This window comes from Panicum hallii, chromosome 7 (assembly GCF_002211085.1).
Source record: "Panicum hallii strain FIL2 chromosome 7, PHallii_v3.1, whole genome shotgun sequence".
Classification (NCBI taxonomy): Eukaryota; Viridiplantae; Streptophyta; class Magnoliopsida; order Poales; family Poaceae; genus Panicum; species Panicum hallii.
In genome coordinates, this window is record NC_038048.1 from 46073183 (window position 1) to 46090574 (window position 17392).

The window sequence follows — 17392 nt, forward strand, 5'->3', positions numbered from 1 at the left end:
CGCGCCTTAGTAGCTCCCTCAGCTTTTCGCTTCTGACAAATCTTTTGTACCCAAAAGACGATCCTGGTGCCGAGAAGGTCACCCTGGCGGGCTTGGCGGCGAGCCTGCCTTGTGGCAATCGCAGCGGTTCCATGTACGGGTCGAGCATGCTGAATCTGAACTCTACGTTCACGGGCCCAGCAACAACATGGTCGGCAAGGAGAAGATAGAGGGAGATGAACTCTTGGTTACCCAAGTAGGCCCCCCCTAGGGTAGTAGCCGATCCTCCATGCGTGGCCTTCGGCGTGGAAGGGGCCTGACTCGAAGCGAGGCGCGCCACAGTTTTTGTCGAAGGTTCTAGAGTACCCGTCGATCCTTAGGACGTGGGAGCCGCCCTTGGTGGCGTCGTCGGGGAACGAGAACGGCGACGGGTCCATGTGAAAGATTAGGTGGATACGTGGTTGGTTAATTCAGCACACCACGGGTTGCATGTTAATATAGAAAGGAGTTCAAGACTTCTGAGTTTACACGTGAAGTAGTTATATTCGGTTTGGTTGTGTACGGTACATTTGAATCAATCTAATTTTATCTATAACCAACCGGCATACAACTCTTCCAAGAGTATTGATTACATACGAAGATATCTCTTATTCTAACATCCTCCCTTGATCTAAACCTTCTACTGTCTTGAGATTTAGATTGCAGATCAAGTATTTAAACTTCTTAACTGGAAGAGCCTTCGTGAATCCATCTGCAAGCTGATCGTGAGTTGACACAAGTCTAACTTGAAGTTGCTTGTTGACAAGCCTTTCTCTTACAAAGTGAAAATTAATCTCTATGTGCTTAGCCCTTGCATGAAACACTAGATTGGCCAATAAGTAAGTAGCTCCCAAATTATCACACCATAAACAAGGAGGTTGTCGCAGCTTAATACCAAGTTCAATCATCAAGGATTCCAACCATATCAGCTCAGCAGTAGCATTCGCCATGGATTTGTATTCAGCTTCAGTACTAGATCTCAAAACCGTAGCTTGTTTTCTAGCACTCCAGGAAACAAGTTAGCTCCAAGAAAGATTGCAAAACCATATGTAGATCTTCTGTCATCTACACTGCCGGCCCAATTAGCATAAGAAAACCAACTTAATAACATTGAATTCGACTTCTGAATATGCAATCCTAAACCACCCGAGTATTTGACATATCTAAGAATTCTTTTAACAGCTGTCCAATGTATAGTAGTGGGTGCATGATGAAATTGGCAAAACTTGTTAACTGCATAGGAAATTTCAGGTCGCGTGAGAGTTAAGTACTGCAAGGCTCCAACTATGCTTCTGTACCTTGTGCTGTCTTCAGCACTCAAAGCTTCTCCTTCATCACAAGATAATTTTTCCGAGGCCGAGAACGGAGTGGATGAGGGTTTGTACTTTGTCATGCCTACTCTGGATAATATATCTTGCGCATACTTTTCTTGTGATAGAATAATGCCATCCTTGCATTTTGTAACTCCAATACCTAAGAAGTAATGGAGATCACCAAGATCCTTGAGTGCAAACTCTTTCTTAAGATCCCAAAGTAGTGCTGTTACTGCTTCTGAAGAAGAACTTGTGACAATAATATCATCAACATAAATAAGCATAAATATTGTCACATGATCCCGTTTGTAGATGAAGAGAGATGCATCAGATTTAGAAGCCTTGAAACAAGATCAATCAACTTGAGCTTAACCTTGAATACCAAGCACGGGGAGCTTGTTTAAGACCATAAATAGCCTTGTCCAACTTACAAACAAAGTTAGACATTTCCGGGCACCTCTTGCTCCAATGGCTACTTTTTAGAGTGGGGGTATAAATAACCCCCGTACCCTCAACAGTTAGCTCTCTCGCTCATTTTCGTGCTGCACAGTTTGAAACACCTTGAAAGAGCCATCTCACATCCCTCCTTCCATCTTTGAGTGATTTTCATTGGGGATTCAAGTGTGAGTGTCGTAAGAGGAGAGATTTGTGCTTGGTGAGCTGCCATTCAAATCCCTTGAGCACTAGGTCCTTGTCAAGTTTGTTACTCTTGGAGCTAAGTGCTCCTGGATGGCTAGACGTGCTTGTGAGTGCTCAGCCGTATTGTGAGCTCCACAAAAAGTTTGTACTCGCCATCCTCTCGGAGGATTTTATAGTAAGTGACCTTGGGCTTGAGCGTTGATCTCGTCCTTGGGGAGGAGCATAAGGGTTCTTGAGCACCGTCTCTTGAACTCTTCCTCAACGGAGACGTAGCTCCTTTGGAAATGAACTTCGGGAAATAAATCCTTGCCTCTCCGTGTCACATTACTTTGAACTATTGGTTATTTGCTTGTGAGACTAACATTTTAGGATTTGTGATCGATCTACTATTATACAAGTCTCTAGAGTAAGATTACTGAGAAACACTCCAAAGGTACCACTAGCTCTTCTAAATTTACTCGATCTAAATTACAGCATCAGTATCTTTATGTTTGTTTAGATCGTTTCATATCCGGACTCTCCGGACAATATCTCCGGAAACTCCGGACATCTATGTTACTGAGAATTTTCAAAGTATCTTAAGTTTCAGATTAACCTATTCATCTCCCTCTAGGCATCTTAAGATCCTTTTAAATATATAAAGTTGTATGCCCAATATTACTAATTTTCATACCTGCTCCACTTGCTGTATGTAATTGATCACGGCCTGTGTACTTGTCACGAACCGTGAGCTTCTCCGAATCACCAGTAACATGATCTGAAGCTCCACTGTCCGTGTACCAGTTCGTGTCATAGCCATATCCTGAAGTAGCAGCTCCTGCCGTCTTGTTGTTGGATTGATCCTCTTCATCACCATCATAGCGGTACCAGCAACTAGGAGCTTCATGGCCAACCTTCTTGCATATCTGACACTTGATTTTAATGTTCTTCTTGGGTGGAACAACGTTGTTGCTGGTGTTCTGGCCTGCACGACCTCCATGCCCTCGACCGCGACTGCTGCCACGGCCACGGTTTCGATCGCCACGTCCTCGACCAGCGGCGTTTGCAGAAGACTGAAATTGGCCACCTTCTTGGTACATCTCCAACCGGAGATCATAGGACAGGAGTTGCGAGTAGAGATCATTCAACGAGATTGGCTCAACACGGCCAAGCATAGATGATACAAAACGGGTTGTAATCATAATCAAGGCCGTTTAAAATATGAGACACTACCTCATCATCAGGAACCGGCTTCCCAGCAGCAGCGAGTTCGTCCTTGATGTTGCGCATCTTGTTGAAGTAGGTTGCGGTGGTCACACCACCCTTCTTGATGTTGGCGAGCTGCATGCGAAGATTTGTCACACGCGCCCTGGATTGCGCTGAGAACATTGTCTCTAGCGACTCCCATGCTTCAGCAGATGAAGTCACGGTTGCTACAGATGCAAGAACTTCCTTGGTGATGGAGTTCAGCAAGTAGCCAAGAAGCTGTTGATCCTTGGCAATCCAAGGATCATACTCAGGATTCGGAACCTGCTGCTCCTTGTCGTCCTCCACAGTCTTCGGTGGTTGAGGAACTGTTCTATCAAGAATCCCCATAAGTTGAGCACCACGGATGGTGGGGAGGAACTGAGCTTTTCATAGGACGAAATTATCTCGAGTTAGGCTCTCGGAGACAGTTGAGCCGAGTTGAATCGACGACGAAGTTGACGAGGAAGCCATGGTCGAGTTGTAGATGTATCTAGGAAGAAGATGCTCTGATATCATGAAAGATTTGGTGGAAACATGGTTGCTTAATTCAGCACACCACGGGTTGCATGTTAATATAGAAAGGAGTTCAAGACTCTTTGAGTTTACACGTGAAGTAGTTGTATTTGGTTTGGTTGTGTAGGGTACATTTGAATCAATCTAATTCTATCTATAACCAACCGGCATACAACTCTTCCAAGAGTATTGATTACATACGAAGATATCTCTTATTCTAACACCATGGCCATGGAGGCGGCTGCGGTGGTGACTGGCTGGTGACAGGCGTGGAGCTGATGATCAAGCCGGCCAACCAAGCGACAGAGAAACAAGGAAATCGTTTCCTTTCCTTTTGGATCTTATCAGTTGGGCCGAAAGTACATAAATAAATCAGCCGAGACTCTGTTACCAACTCCTCAAGAACTAACGTCTTGAAACAGACAGGTGGGTAGCCGAGTTTTCACTGCATCCGTAATAGGCTAGCAGAGTCCGAAGAGGGCACGCAGCATTGCAGCTAGCCTATTACAGGCCCCATGGGCCAATTGTTCACTTTAGCCAGTGTGGGTCTTCATACTTGCTATTGGGCTTCACGATCCGCGAGCTTCGCTTGATACAAGCCCCGCCCTGCTGCCTGAATGGGCTCCTCCTGGTTCATCTTCATCACCTTCTCCTTTCAAAGCAGCTTGCCTGGTAGCCGAGTTTTCACTGCATCCGTGTTCTCCCAAGTGGATAAAGCTGGATGACAAAACTTTCACTTGACCAGCACTGAGACACCACTTTACTCTGACACCGACACAGACGATGATTTAGCACAGTTTTAGGCACGATGAGTATTAGAGATCTAGAGGTGTCAGGTACAACGATCATGGTTTCATAATAAACTTGCGATCATTTACATGATTACATCCTTAAGGCGCAGGCATCATACGATTCGTAGCTGACGAGAACAAGAACCGGAAACCATTTTGCAGGCTTGCAGCTACCTGGCACTGAGCGCATGGCCTGAAGAACCATACGAGCCCGAGGTGGTGGTGCTGTCCCCGGACGGCAGCGCCGCACCGGAGTTGTAGGCGGCCAGGTGCGCGAACGGGTTGAGCGGCGTGGCGATCTGGTCCTCCCCCTCCAGCATCCTCACGACGCTGCCCATGGACGGCCTGTCCTCCGGCCGGTACTGCACGCACCACAGCGCCACCTTGCACACCCTCTCCGCCGTCTCCCTCTCCTTCTTGTCCCCCGTCGCCACGGCGCGCGCCAGCACGGCGTCCACGTCCCCCGCCTCGAACCGGTGCCACACCCACCTCGGGTACCACTCCTGGCTCTCCCGGCCGTGCAGCCCCAGCTCCAGGTTCCTTCGCCTCCCGAGCATCTCGAACAGCAGCATCCCGTAGCTGTAGACGTCGCACTTGTGCGTCACCGGCAGCGGCATCCAGAGCTCCGGCGCGGCGTACCCGGGCGTGCCCCGCGCGCCGGTGATGGTCAGGTGGGTGTCCTCCCTGTCGCACAACCTGGCGAGCCCGAAGTCGGACACCTTGGGCGCCAGGCCGGCGCCGAGGAGCACGTTCTCCGGCTTGATGTCGTAGTGGATGATCCGCTGCGCGCACTCCTCGTGCAGGTACCGCAGCGCCTTGGCCGTCCCGACGGCGATCTCGTGCAGCTTGTCGAAGGCGACCTTCCGCTCCGGCGGCGGGTCGAACAGGTAGCCGTCCAGCGAGCCGTTCTCCATGTACTCGTACACGAGCGCCTTGACCGCGGCGTCGAAGCAGAAGCCGTAGAGGCGGACGAGGTTGATGTGGTAGGTCCGGCCGATGGTGCCGACCTCCGCCATGAACTGCTCCTCGGCGCGCTTGCCCAGCGTGCTGTTGAGCACCTTCACGGCCACGGGCGCGCCGTTCGGGAACCGGCCCTTGTACACCACGCCGAAGCCGCCGGAGCCGACCTTGTGGGCGTAGTTCCGGGTGAAGGCGCGCAGCTGCTGCGAGCTGAAGCGGACCGGGCGCTCCCTCTGGAGGTCCTCGATGAAGTAGCTCATGCTCCCCATCTCCGCGTCGTCGCTCTCGCCGGCGGCGGCGCCGGTGCTGCCGGGCTCGCGGGTGACGGCCGACGCCACGCGGTGGAGACTGCCTCTATCTCCTTGCAGGTACATCTTCACGGCGACCTTGGCGCACTTGTATATCGCGACGACGCTGGCGATCGCCACTATGCCAGCCGTGATCGTCCCAACTGCAAGACCCGCCGAGGGTCAGGGACATGGCAGCCTAGCCATCGAAGCAAAGCTAAAGACGCCGAGCACGCACACGCATGGTACTTACCGAGTGTTACGGCGAGAACGCCACCGCTGAGCGACATGCTGATCAGGAGGACTTCGTTGCAGGGGAGGATTGGAGCTGAAGCCGATCGAGCTGCTGAGGGCTAGCTGTTCCTGCTAAAGTAAGAGCTTCAGACTGTTGAATGCTTCCCTGGAGCTCGTGTATGACGTTGCATCTGCGACATTGTTTATCCCCGTTGTCAACTGTATGTATGTATCCTTTCACTCGTATCATCAAAATGTGTAACGAATAATCCGCATGGAGATTAAAAACCTCGTTCATGTCGTGTTCGTCTTCACATGATAAAGTTAAGAATTGGCCCGAGTCTTCGTCATGAGGACGACGACTTCATACTTGTTAGCCAACTTTGCACGGTAGCACGCATGCCTGGTTGCATCCTAGCTATTGTCTAATCTTGCTCTTGAGCAAGAGGAATTCTCTGAGGGAGCCAAACTAGCACTCCTCTGCTAGCATGATTTCTCGCTGCTGACGTGGCCGACCAAGGATAGCTGCTGACTCCGCGAGCGCCGTGTACATGTGAGCAATTGCATTTCATTTCCTTTTATCGATGCAGTCCAAGTAATAATGTTGGCAATTTATGATCAACAAAGTTTTTTCTCAAGTCTTTCATCTCCTGATCCCTGCCTGTATGGAAGGAAGCCATTACTAACCTACACAGGTAACCATGTGTTTCACAAGTGATTTGGCAATTTTTACAGACGTATTAGAGAGAGTTTTTTTTGCCGGGAATTTTAGCGAGTGATTTTGGCAGGGCATGAAGAGAACTTTTGCCCCTGATGACACGGTCTATGTGGATTTATCTGAAATTTCATGAATCCTTTTTTAGATGTATTGGCTTTTATTTGAAGCTTGTAGAATTTGTTTCACAAGCTTTAGTTAATTTTTTGGGATTCCACGTGTCCCGAAATATCTCTAGGATTTTTTTTCCTGAACTTTCTGAAATTGTTTGAGTATTTTTTTCTTATTTAAATAAAAAAAACCATCGCCACATCAACCACAAACCACTCTGACTGGCTCAGGAGACAGAACTACATGGGATAAAAAAGTTAAGAGTACTTAAAATAAATGGTATTGCGTGATCATCAAAATACGCCATGGCCTCCTTTCAACTTGCACGTCCTCGTGGTTTGTGGGAACAGTAAGGGCAGGCATGAGTAAAAACTTGGGAGAGTCCGATGCTGTCCACTTCATCGGATCGGATGGCAACGACCTATCTGCTATCCCGTTTCATTGAACAGGATTACGTTGACTCATCTAAAAAAGGGCTTAATGTATAACCTCTCCACGTTTCATCAATTTCCTAGTCAAAGATGATGACGCCTGCTATATGCTTCGTTCTAGTCTCAACAACTCAGCAGCTGCTCTCTAGTCGATTGGATGGTAAACGCTTATTCATAGTACAGAACATTACGTCTATTCTAGTAAACAAATATTCTCCGGTAAGTTAAGAGTACGGACCAAGACACCTAGTTCACTATTTTTATTTTTATTTTTTTTTGAGAAGGAAGACACCTAGTTCACTAGCGATTGCGACATGAAATGTTTTCAGGAAGAGACCACATTGAACTGGAGAAGTCTAGAAGTCAAAACCATCTCCATGAACATGATGCCAAGGCATTTGCAGAGTAAAAAAAAACATCTTTCTCTGCGCTATTTTCCATTGCAGGGAGGTACTACTGTTTCACAACTCCATGAATTCCCTTGCTTTAGGTAAGCGACATGTATGTGCCAGTAACTCTGTCCATTTTGAATTTGTGATCTCCTTACTCAATTTTAAACTCCGGCTCCTCTTAATCTCGGCGCAGCTGGGATCATCATCGGCGGAATTGTCATCATCTTGGCCATAAAATTCCTGACCAGATGGATCGAGGTGAAACGAGAGTGGCAGGCGGAGCGCGCGCGGCTGCAGGCCATGCAGATGCAGGCGGCGGCGGGCGCGCCAATCCAGCCGGCGAACGGCGCCGCCGCGTACGACGTGGCGCCGGCGCCGCCCTACGGTGGCCGCGTCGTCGAGCTGGGTGCCGTGGACCGGTTCCTTGACGACATCCTGCGCGAGAAGCCCGCGCGGTTCACGCCGGAGGACCTCCGCGGGTTCACCCAGAACTACGCGGAGCGGCTCGGCTCCGGCGGCTTCGGCGTGGTGTACCGCGGCGCGTTCCCGAACGGCGCGCAGGTGGCGGTCAAGATCCTGAACAGCACGCTGGACCGGCGCGCCGAGGAGCAGTTCATGGCGGAGGTCGGCACGGCCGGGCGCACCTACCACATCAACCTCGTGCGCCTCTACGGCTTCTGCTTCGACGCCACCACCAAGGCGCTCGTGTACGAGTACCTCGAGAACGGCTCGCTCGACCGCGTGCTCTTCGAGCACGAGCAGCGGCGGGGCCTGGGCCTCGGCTTCGACACGCTCTACGGCGTCGTCGTGGGCACGGCGCGCGGGGTGAGGTACCTGCACGAGGAGTGCCAGCACCGGGTCATCCACTACGACATCAAGCCGGGCAACGTGCTCCTCACCGCCGACTACACCCCGAAGGTGGCGGACTTCGGGCTCGCCAGGCTCTGCAACCGCGACAACACCCACCTCACGATGACCGGCGCGCGGGGCACGCCCGGGTACGCGGCGCCGGAGCTGTGGCTGCCGCTGCCGGTGACACACAAGTGCGACATGTACAGCTTCGGCATGCTGGTGTTCGAGATCCTCGGGAGGCGGCGCAAACTCGAGCTGCAGCACCCCGCCGTGAGCCAGGAGTGGTACCCCAAGTGGGTGTGGCAGCGGTTCGACCAGGGGAGGTTCGACGACGTGATGGCGGCGTCGGGGATCCACGCCAAGGACAGGGACAAGGCGGAGAGGATGTGCAAGGTGGCGCTCTGGTGCGTGCAGTACCAGCCTGAGGCGAGGCCGTCGATGAGCAGCGTGGTCAGGATGCTGGAAGGTGAGGAGGAGATCGCACGGCCCGTGAACCCGTTCACGTACATCGCGAGCCTCCACACGACGTCCAGCTCGAGCAGTGGCGGCAGCGCCGCCGCCTCCGGCGGCTCGTCCAAGGAATTTCGGGGCATGAGGGGGGCCCATTGATAATCAGGGCAGGTGATGAGGTGAAACATGTTCCGTTCCTTCCTCGTGTGCATTGGTACCTGTTGTTTGAATTGTATGTTCAGCCAATGATACAGCTTGATTACGACCTTGCAATTCAAGAATTTTTTTGAAAGGATGCAATTCAAGAATTTGAAATTTCAAAATTACACAGCGCAGTTCTGTAAGTAAACTTCCGTTTGTATCTGTCGGTACATATAGACTGGGTACCTCCTACTGGTGTGTCCAACCCGAGGGGCGCGAGGTTACTTGTAACCTCGCGCTAAGGCTTTGGGCGACGAGGCGTACGGTCTGGGCCTAACAGCTGGGGTCATGATCTTCGGATCTTACCCCGTGCTCTCGTGGGTCCGGCGCCTCCATGTGTCCACGAGGACAAGGTGCTCAGGAACGGCCACCGCGGGGTGATCCGGTGCTGCCACGTGTGGAAGTCGGACCCCCAGGGGGCCTATGCACTTGGACCGGCCTCGGAGGCCCGGACCTCCCTTCCCTCCGAGGAGGAGATCTGGTGCCGCCACGTGCCCCTGAGGAAGTGCCTGCTAAGCCAGCCCTGCCACGTGTCCGGTGGCAGCCAGCCTTCGGCGGAAGGCCAGCCCAACTATCGCATTAAATGCAGGTAGGTGGGGTGCGCGTGCCCAAAACAGAGTATGGGCTGCCCACTGACACGTTGGGCAGGTATGTTGATACCACGGTAAGCCCGCCTGTTACCGAGGCGGCGCGTCACATCACCGTGCTGCGCACGCGAACGGGCGGCGTGTAGTCACATCACAGCACCGCGCGCGTGAACAAGGAGTCATTATGATCTACTGCAGGAGGGCCGCGGCGTGCGCTGCTACAGTGCGCGCGGAGGCTACAGCACGGCAGGTCAACATTGCCCCTTCGCCTGTCAGCGGGAATTAACCCAACAGTAACGGCACGTCTTCCACTGTGCATGTCATTGACAGCAGACCCTGTGTAGGCGAGACGACACAAGACCAAATTCAGACGGAGGATACGCACGGAGGCTAACGAGGAAGATCTCAGGATCTGAGGCATTTAAGGCTCCGATGTGGGCTCCGATGTGTACGTTATTTAATATATCGCTGGGTCCACCTGTCGGGACCCCGCTCAGTGTACACGCTCCCCTTGAGCATATAAAAGGGAGAGCGCGCCTGTTAGAATACAGGTTCTCTCAAGTCTGGTAGATTCTCTTAAGTCCCAAGTCTCACAGCCTCACAGGCAATACAATACACAGTGGACGTAGAGTTTTACGCTCCGGCGGCCTGAACCACTCTAAATCTCTTGTGTGCTTTCGTGTCCATACGTCTCTTCATCTAGTATTCCTTATCTTTCCTAAACTTATCCTAAGTTAGGATTAGACGGATGCATTCCGCCACCCAGTTAGAGAAATCCTCTGACAGTATCTTTCGATCAAAGGAACCTCAGCTTGAGCTGTCAAAACTCACCTGTCAACCAATTAAACAAGCAACGTTGCAAACTTGCAACCTGCAAGTGCTAGCTGACGGCCCTGCAACCTGCAACTACACCGCTCGCGCACGGCCACAGCAGTCAAAGAGGCCAGTCCGGCCCATCTAGCTGACGGCCCGGTAGAATCTGGTCCAACCTACCTACCCGCCACCGACCGACGACCATCCGTATCCAACTGTGCCCGGCCCAGAAGAATAATACGTTTCCGTCCAGCGACTACAGCCAAACGCACGGTGTACGGCGAGACAGATCTGAACGGAACATTTTCCAGCCGCCGCTCACTCTCCCATCGAGAAAAAACATTCCTCACCCACCTGACTCAAGACACACACCACCACAAGCCGATGCGTGTGGGCCACAAGCTTATCCAATACAATTCCGAGCCCACTTGTCATGCACTGGCCCAGCTCCTGCGCCCATTTCCCATTGGGACTCTGGAGGTTACCAGAAAAAGATCCACATACTCTGCCTGGTGAGCCGGGATAACTACGAGTGTCACAGACAACTGGGCCCCGGGTAACAAACTAAGGCGTGGGCCCACTCCTCATTGAAGAAGTTGTACGGCTAATTCCTTGAGAGATTGCAAGTTGAAGAGCGGTTCACAGGCCGGCCCGTAGGCCGAAAAGTTTTGTCTCACTTAGTTCCACGTCACCCGGACCAAGCAACGGCCCAACCAACCGTCCCTCTGCTGGTGGGATCCGAGCGCGCAAGTACACCATCTGGTCCTACCGGTCAGTGGCAGTGTCGCCAGCACGCTCCCGCGAAAGGCAGTGGCCGTAGCAGTTCGCGGCGCCCCTTCCCAAAATCGCCTCACGCTTCCGGTTCGAACTCCTCGACGCCTCACACGGTCCTCCTCCCCCATCTCGTCTTCCTCGCGCCTCCCATGGCGTCGCTCTTCGGGGGTCGCCGCCGGCGATCGCCGGAGGACGACGGTGAGGACGACAGATCCGGCAACGGGAAGGCCCAGCGCCGCCGCCTCTCGCCGGAGGAGGACGCGGCGACGCCAGCGGAGGCGGGGGCGGCCGCGGCCGCGGCCACGGGGAGTAGCCCTGGGTGGCTCTCTGGCTTCGTCTCCGGCGCGAGGAGGGTATTTTCGTCTGTTTTGTTGTTCTCCTCGCCCGAGGAGACGGGCTCGGGGCAGGAGGAGGACGAAGAGGGCAACGGCTTAAACTCGGGTGAGCAATTTCTCCTTCGTCTGGTCCTCTCTCTCTCTCACTATCTCGCTACCTCGCTCCATGGTTCCGTTTCGGCTAGCCGCTTGTTTGTCTGACTGTACTAGTATAGCTGCGAGTACTCTGCTCCAGTGATAGTCTGCTTCGGCTTCGCGACCTAGGGTTTCGTCTTGGTTTGGTCCAATTAGCCTATGAGCTTTCGAATTTTAGCTAATTCGGTGTCACTGTTGGCTAAAGGGTGGTTCGGACATCTGAATTGGGCACAGAATTTTGGTAGAGTAAGAATTCCCGTAGGTGCCACTGGGGACAGGCGTGGATTGATCTGAAAATGTTCAATATATGTGTTGTGCAATTGGTACATTAACTGGATTCAAATGTATATAAGCTGGCATATTTTATCTATCAACTGAGGTTCAGTATTACACCCAGTCCATCTGGTACATATCACGTCAGGCATTCATTGAGTCAGAATTGGAGCTATGGATTCGATGACCTGGTACCATGCTAATTATGCCTTGTTGAAATTCAGGAAATGAGGAACAGAGCCTTAGCTTTTTAGTTTTTTTCCTAGGGCAAGCCTAATTTGGGAGCTTCAGGTACTTGAATTGAAATTGAGTCCATTTCTCCTGATATTCTTCGGTCTAGAATATCTCTACCTCCTTTTGTTTTTGGGTAAATTGATTACTGAATAGAGAATGCCCTCAGTCTTAGTCAGACTGGTCATAGTCTCAGTAATGTTGGACAGTCTTCAGCCAATAAGCAGAAGGGAGGATTACTACATGTTACCTCCATTTAGGCCCAAACCATCATAAATCTTGCTAAATTAATGCTTCATTACAGGCAAATTTAGTTTAATTATAAACCTCGCTCTCAGTGTCATCTGATCATTATCTTTCCTCTGCTGCTAACTGAACTGATTATGTGTCCTCACACCATGTATGTGCTGTCCACACTCAGATGAGAACGAAGATATTCCTGACACTCATGGAGCAATTGTTCCTTACAGCGAGTCAAAGCTAGCTATTGAGCAAATGGTTATGAAGGAAACATTCACAAGGTAACCGGAATACTGTTGTCTTTTTATATGTATGATGACATTTTCCCCCCTGGTCAGCTTATCCTAGTTAAGTGTAGCACTAAAAATATTCTAGTACATCTAATTCATCAAATTATTGATGGTGCATTCTTAGCTTCATTAAGTTCACTTTTTTCCCCTTATGTTTGTCATGTAGACTTTTGCAATGAATTATAATGGACAAACTTTAAAATTTGAGTTGGTGGATGACCCAAAGTCACCCTTAATAGTGCAAGCTAACAAAACCTTCCACTGTAAATCATTATACTGCACATGTGATTCTGCCTTAGGTCTTACGTAACTGCTATCCATGTTATGTGTTGTTATTTTCAAGTCCAGTATATCCATTAGTATTTTAAACCTCGATTTCTTGGTAAAATCTTTTGAGGATACACATTTCCTTGGAATCATCAGTATTTTTTTTTGGCAGGGATGAGTGTGATAAGATGATAGAGCTAATAAAATCACGAGTTACAGATTCTACATTTCCTGAAGCCCGTGAGTATGGATTGCCAGAAGAAATCCCAAGTAGGAATGCAGGCATTGGACATGACTTCACAGGAGCTTGGCGCTCCTTTAGCCGTGATCGGAGATTCCCTAAATCAGTTCAATTCTCTAGTATGGGACCTGGTAGTTTTTCTCCTGGCTCTCCACTCCAAGCATCACCTGAGCTATGCACTGCAGCAGTTACGGAAGCAAAGAGATGGTTGGAAGAGAAAAGGCAGGGGCAAGGTTTAAAGCCTGAAGAAAATGGAACATGCACATTGAACACTGATATGCTAAGTTCTGTGAGTATAAATATCTATTCCTTCTATTCTTTATAAACCATTTTGTTTTTTTTTCTTATTGGCAAAACCAACTGCTGGTTTTGTTTGGATAAGTTGATGCTTACTTTTATGGATCACTTATGCAGGTCATTGACTCTGACATGGGTTCTCCAGTTGATTTAGCGAAATCATACATGCAATCATTACCTCCTTGGCAGTCCCCTCTCTTAGGCATTCAGACGTTTAATACATCGCGCTCCAAATACTCTACCTTGTTAGCAGAGGTAATACAAGATATTTTATGCTGGGTCACTGATGTAAATATGGCAGTTCATTAAATGCACGTCCTAGGCTTTTGTGGCAATATTTTTATAATCTGTGATTTATGGCTAGTTTCAGAAAATCACATGCGCTTATAAGACTGATTAATTTTGTACAGCTTTTTATATGACCATCAGCACTTAAATTATTGATGCATTGCTATATTGATCTGTATTTCATAGTCTTGAATGAAATGTGATGGGAGTTGCTACTGGCCACATTTCATTATATGTCCTTCTGAAATTTTTATATGATAAAATTCCCGTGTTGTCTGTGAACTGTATTTCATAAGATTTCTGAGCTGAGGAAAATTGACTGAAGTTGGTAAAGCAAAACGCATGACAGTATGGCAGGAAAATAGCGTGTTTTGTGATGCAGGCTTTCCTTTTCTTAATCATTATCATGCTGGACACCTGTCTGGTAGATGCTGTCTCAATTATGTTGGCATATTCACTTCTAAACAATGATTTTACCTTTGTAAAGGTACCCGCAAAGGAGGACTACCTTTCCAACTTTTGGGAAAAATTGGAGGAATCACGAAGAGCCCGCATTGGATCATCTGGAGGTTCTGCAGATGCTCCTAAATTCTGGAATTATAGTTCTACTTCTTCCAGATTATTTGAGAATGATACCTCTATATTCTCATCGGGTGCTGATGAAAAAGTTGGCGAGCCTACCAAAACCAATAATGGTGAAACTTCTTTACACTTTTGGGCTCCCTTTTACTTCAAAATCACTCAGGCTGAATGCTTTGTTTTTTCATATATTTTCTACTGATGCTTCACCTCCGCTTACATGATTGCACTCTTCAACTGTGAGCAACTGATTTGTTATATGCTAACTTCAGGGTCTGAAAAAGTTGCAGCAACAGAACCAGTTAGTGGGTGCCCCATACCTGTCACGCCAACTGAAGATAGAATTGATGTGAGCAATTCATGATTTCTACTGTATGTTAGTGTTGCATTAGTTGTACATTTGGGCTCAGTTTGATATTAGCTCAGTACTTTGTTGTCAGTACCAACATGCCCTACATAGCGATGGCTTATAATGTACTAAAAGAGCATGTGATTCCTTAATCTTCCAAAAAGAGTAAATTCTAGCCAAAGTCCATCTCAAGCTTGATACATTGCCCTAGCTGCTTGCACTATCGATATACATGATAACTTATAGTTTCCCTACGTGTATTTACTTTAATTTGAATATACTTGACTCTCTTTTGTTGACAATGAAGATGTCAATGCTGAAAAATGCATTTGTTCTTTGACCTCAAAAACTTTATCTGTAGCTTGTTTCACAATTACATCTTTTATTTATCAGTGCATTCTTGTTGTCCTAAGGGTATTGGTGAACCTGTGGACCTTGCAAAGGACAAGGGGAATGCACCTGAAGAATACCATGCTGCATCTGAAATTCAACCAGGTATAATCTCCTTGTCCAGTTGTCCTACTCCTGCCTGTGGTTATCTAACAGCATTCTGACCAGTTTTTAACCATGTGTTAATCTTATGTAGCAATTGTAGAATTTGACGTATTCTATTGTATTACGCGTGCAGATAAAGTAGCAGAGGGGAACAATGCGTCTTCCACAAGGTCAGTTTTTGCATAAAAAATATGCTTAGTTATTAAATCACTTTTGCTGCAGTTCACAATCAGTTATAAGCTTAGCTTGTGGAACTAAGTGTCACCAGCAACATTAGTTATAAGCTTGTAGATTAAGTACTTCTAATATGTGCTTAGCAGTATATTGTTTACCTGCGTTATTATGTCCTGAAATTATTTTTAGAAGCTGATTTTGTACCTCCGTTCTGAATGGATGTTTCTTATGTCTCAGATTTACAAAGGATGCTACTGACCACAGTGATGTTAAAGCCCCCATTGCCGAACCAAATATAGATATCAACTCAGCTTCAGGTATTCAAGGATATTTCTTGCTGACATAAATCTTGATTATAGTTTATCTTTTGCTCCATTTAATTTTTTGGTTAAGTCAGTTTGGTATTGTCTGGGCTCTGAGCTCCCATTAACTTTTCTCTACTGTGCTAATGAACTGATATAGCTAGAGAAGTTGTTGAGTTTCAGCGATTTTATTCTTGTTGCTAGATTAGACCAAGCTTTAATGCTTGTTTTGTGCTGTTGCATGGTAATAGTCACAACCATTCTGTTGCATTAGGTTTTGCAAAGGCAAAGGCCAAATCTAAGTAACCAAAATATCAACCTTGGCCGTATTTCGCAGCCAGCACCAGCATTTGATTGGTTTAGTGGCAAGTGTAAGTATCATTCATCAGTTATTAGTACTACAGGCGATTTCGGGCCCACAATTTGCCAAAATGGCTTGTGGTTATAGAGCTGTAATGGCATTGCTCAGTAACCATAAGACAACCATGAGGCTCAAGGAAAGACATGTTACTGTTGCCAACCAGCAAATGCCGGTTTCTGTTGGAATGCCACTACACAAACCGGCATGGGGCAACTTCTATTCAGAAAATGGCAACTCCTAGTACAGGTTTTAAATGGGTTTTACAACCATTGGTTCTTTCTACAGAAACTACGTGATAGGTTTTTGCCCCGGTCCCTCCTCGAAATCTCTACTTTTTTCGGTCTATTATAAACTAACATGTACTATTATGCTTATGATTGTGCAAGCTTTTCCGGAACCCATAGCGAAGGATGCAGGTCCCCCAATCCGGACCCGAATGAATGGGTCGACCAAGAAAACATCTGTGAATGGGTAACCACAACATTTGCATATTCTCTTTTACTTCTCGCCTTTTTCTTTGGAATTTGCATTTATGTAACTAGACGTCCTTTGGTAATGTAGTCTTCTGGATCAATCAAACGCCAACTCCGGGTTAGAATCTTCAGGAAATGACAATCCCAGCTGCACTAACTCGAGCAGTGCTGTGCCACCCACCAGTAATGACTTAACTGAGCCTGCAGCCGGTGCTGCAGATGTTGATTCTGTTGAGAATGGCACTGGAATAAATCCTGAAGAACCTGTTAAGGGAGCCTCGAGACAGAACGTTCGGCGAGGAGGACGAAAAAGGGTGGTGCGAGGCCCTAAAGGAAGAGGGAAGTAGAAGAGTTGCTGGACCATATTGTTGTATACTAATATTAACGGCCCAAAAGGGCAACGTGATACCTAGGTTAGTCTGTTTCCACTTACAAGGCATTTGTGCGTCAACATTTGTATCCATGCTGTATTATTGTAGGCTTATGACCACGTTTAGAATTGATTATTAGGAGTAGTAGCTGCTTGATTCGTGTGACAGTGTCTAGTTTTTCATAAGCTTGTTGGTAGTTTGTGCAGATGGAGGAACAATTGGTTGATTGTGCCGTGTAGCAGTAACACGTAGCAGGTGTTCTAGCCATCTAGGTTTGTGCAGACAGTGCAGTGAATCCAGTGAGGCAGTGGCAGTTGTTTCCTCTGTATGATGGACATTCACATTCTGGCGATGTAACCCTTATTTCGTGCTTTTATGCTTGC

The 17392-nt window shown here is 48.3% G+C and overlaps 3 protein-coding genes and 1 non-coding gene across 5 annotated transcripts; 2 read left to right on the plus strand and 2 right to left on the minus strand.

Moving 5' to 3' along the window:
* Positions 1 to 3060: 3060 nt before the first annotated feature.
* Positions 3061 to 3200, minus strand: LOC112901757. Its single transcript, XR_003230346.1, has one exon. It is a non-coding gene; the product is annotated as a small nucleolar RNA Z247 (small nucleolar RNA).
* Positions 3201 to 4507: 1307 nt separating this feature from the next.
* Positions 4508 to 6114, minus strand: LOC112901272 (LEAF RUST 10 DISEASE-RESISTANCE LOCUS RECEPTOR-LIKE PROTEIN KINASE-like 2.2). Its single transcript, XM_025970149.1, has 2 exons — positions 6002 to 6114; positions 4508 to 5912 (listed from the first exon to the last, which is right to left on the minus strand). The coding sequence occupies exons 1-2, from the start codon at positions 6036 to 6038 to the stop codon at positions 4672 to 4674; spliced, it is 1278 nt and encodes a 425-aa protein (XP_025825934.1). The 5' UTR covers positions 6039 to 6114; the 3' UTR covers positions 4508 to 4671.
* Positions 6115 to 7617: 1503 nt separating this feature from the next.
* LOC112901193 (LEAF RUST 10 DISEASE-RESISTANCE LOCUS RECEPTOR-LIKE PROTEIN KINASE-like 2.3) lies at positions 7618 to 9193 on the plus strand. Its single transcript, XM_025970048.1, has 2 exons — positions 7618 to 7729; positions 7825 to 9193. The coding sequence occupies exons 1-2, from the start codon at positions 7711 to 7713 to the stop codon at positions 9090 to 9092; spliced, it is 1287 nt and encodes a 428-aa protein (XP_025825833.1). The 5' UTR covers positions 7618 to 7710; the 3' UTR covers positions 9093 to 9193.
* Positions 9194 to 11375: 2182 nt separating this feature from the next.
* On the plus strand, positions 11376 to 17385 carry LOC112899529. Of its 2 annotated transcripts, XR_003230064.1 has the most exons (12): positions 11376 to 11749; positions 12704 to 12803; positions 13252 to 13609; positions 13735 to 13872; positions 14393 to 14600; positions 14757 to 14833; positions 15247 to 15328; positions 15462 to 15498; positions 15740 to 15819; positions 16552 to 16636; positions 16727 to 17051; positions 17216 to 17385. XR_003230064.1 is itself a non-coding variant. In XM_025968031.1 (11 exons), the coding sequence occupies exons 1-11, from the start codon at positions 11458 to 11460 to the stop codon at positions 16983 to 16985; spliced, it is 1716 nt and encodes a 571-aa protein (XP_025823816.1). In that variant the 5' UTR covers positions 11376 to 11457; the 3' UTR covers positions 16986 to 17383. The 2 variants fall into 2 exon arrangements, 1 of the variants encoding a protein (XP_025823816.1); XM_025968031.1 differs by having other exon boundaries at positions 16727 to 17383.
* The last annotated feature ends 7 nt before the right edge of the window (positions 17386 to 17392 follow it).

What these genes read in the sequence shown, in the direction of transcription:
- LOC112901272 (XM_025970149.1), bottom strand. Translation starts at nt 6,038, where the DNA reads ATGTCGCTCAGCGGTGGCGTTCTCGCCGTAACACTCG. An exon ending in CGTTCTCGCCGTAACACTCG is followed by an intron (nt 5,913 to 6,001) that starts GTAAGTACCATG and finishes CGGGTCTTGCAG; the next exon opens with TTGGGACGATCACGGCTGGC.
- LOC112899529 (XM_025968031.1), top strand. Translation starts at nt 11,458, where the DNA reads ATGGCGTCGCTCTTCGGGGGTCGCCGCCGGCGATCGCCGGAGGACGAC. An exon ending in GCCTACCAAAACCAATAATG is followed by an intron (nt 14,601 to 14,756) that starts GTGAAACTTCTT and finishes TGCTAACTTCAG; the next exon opens with GGTCTGAAAAAGTTGCAGCA. An exon ending in AGATATCAACTCAGCTTCAG is followed by an intron (nt 15,820 to 16,551) that starts GTATTCAAGGAT and finishes TGATTGTGCAAG; the next exon opens with CTTTTCCGGAACCCATAGCG.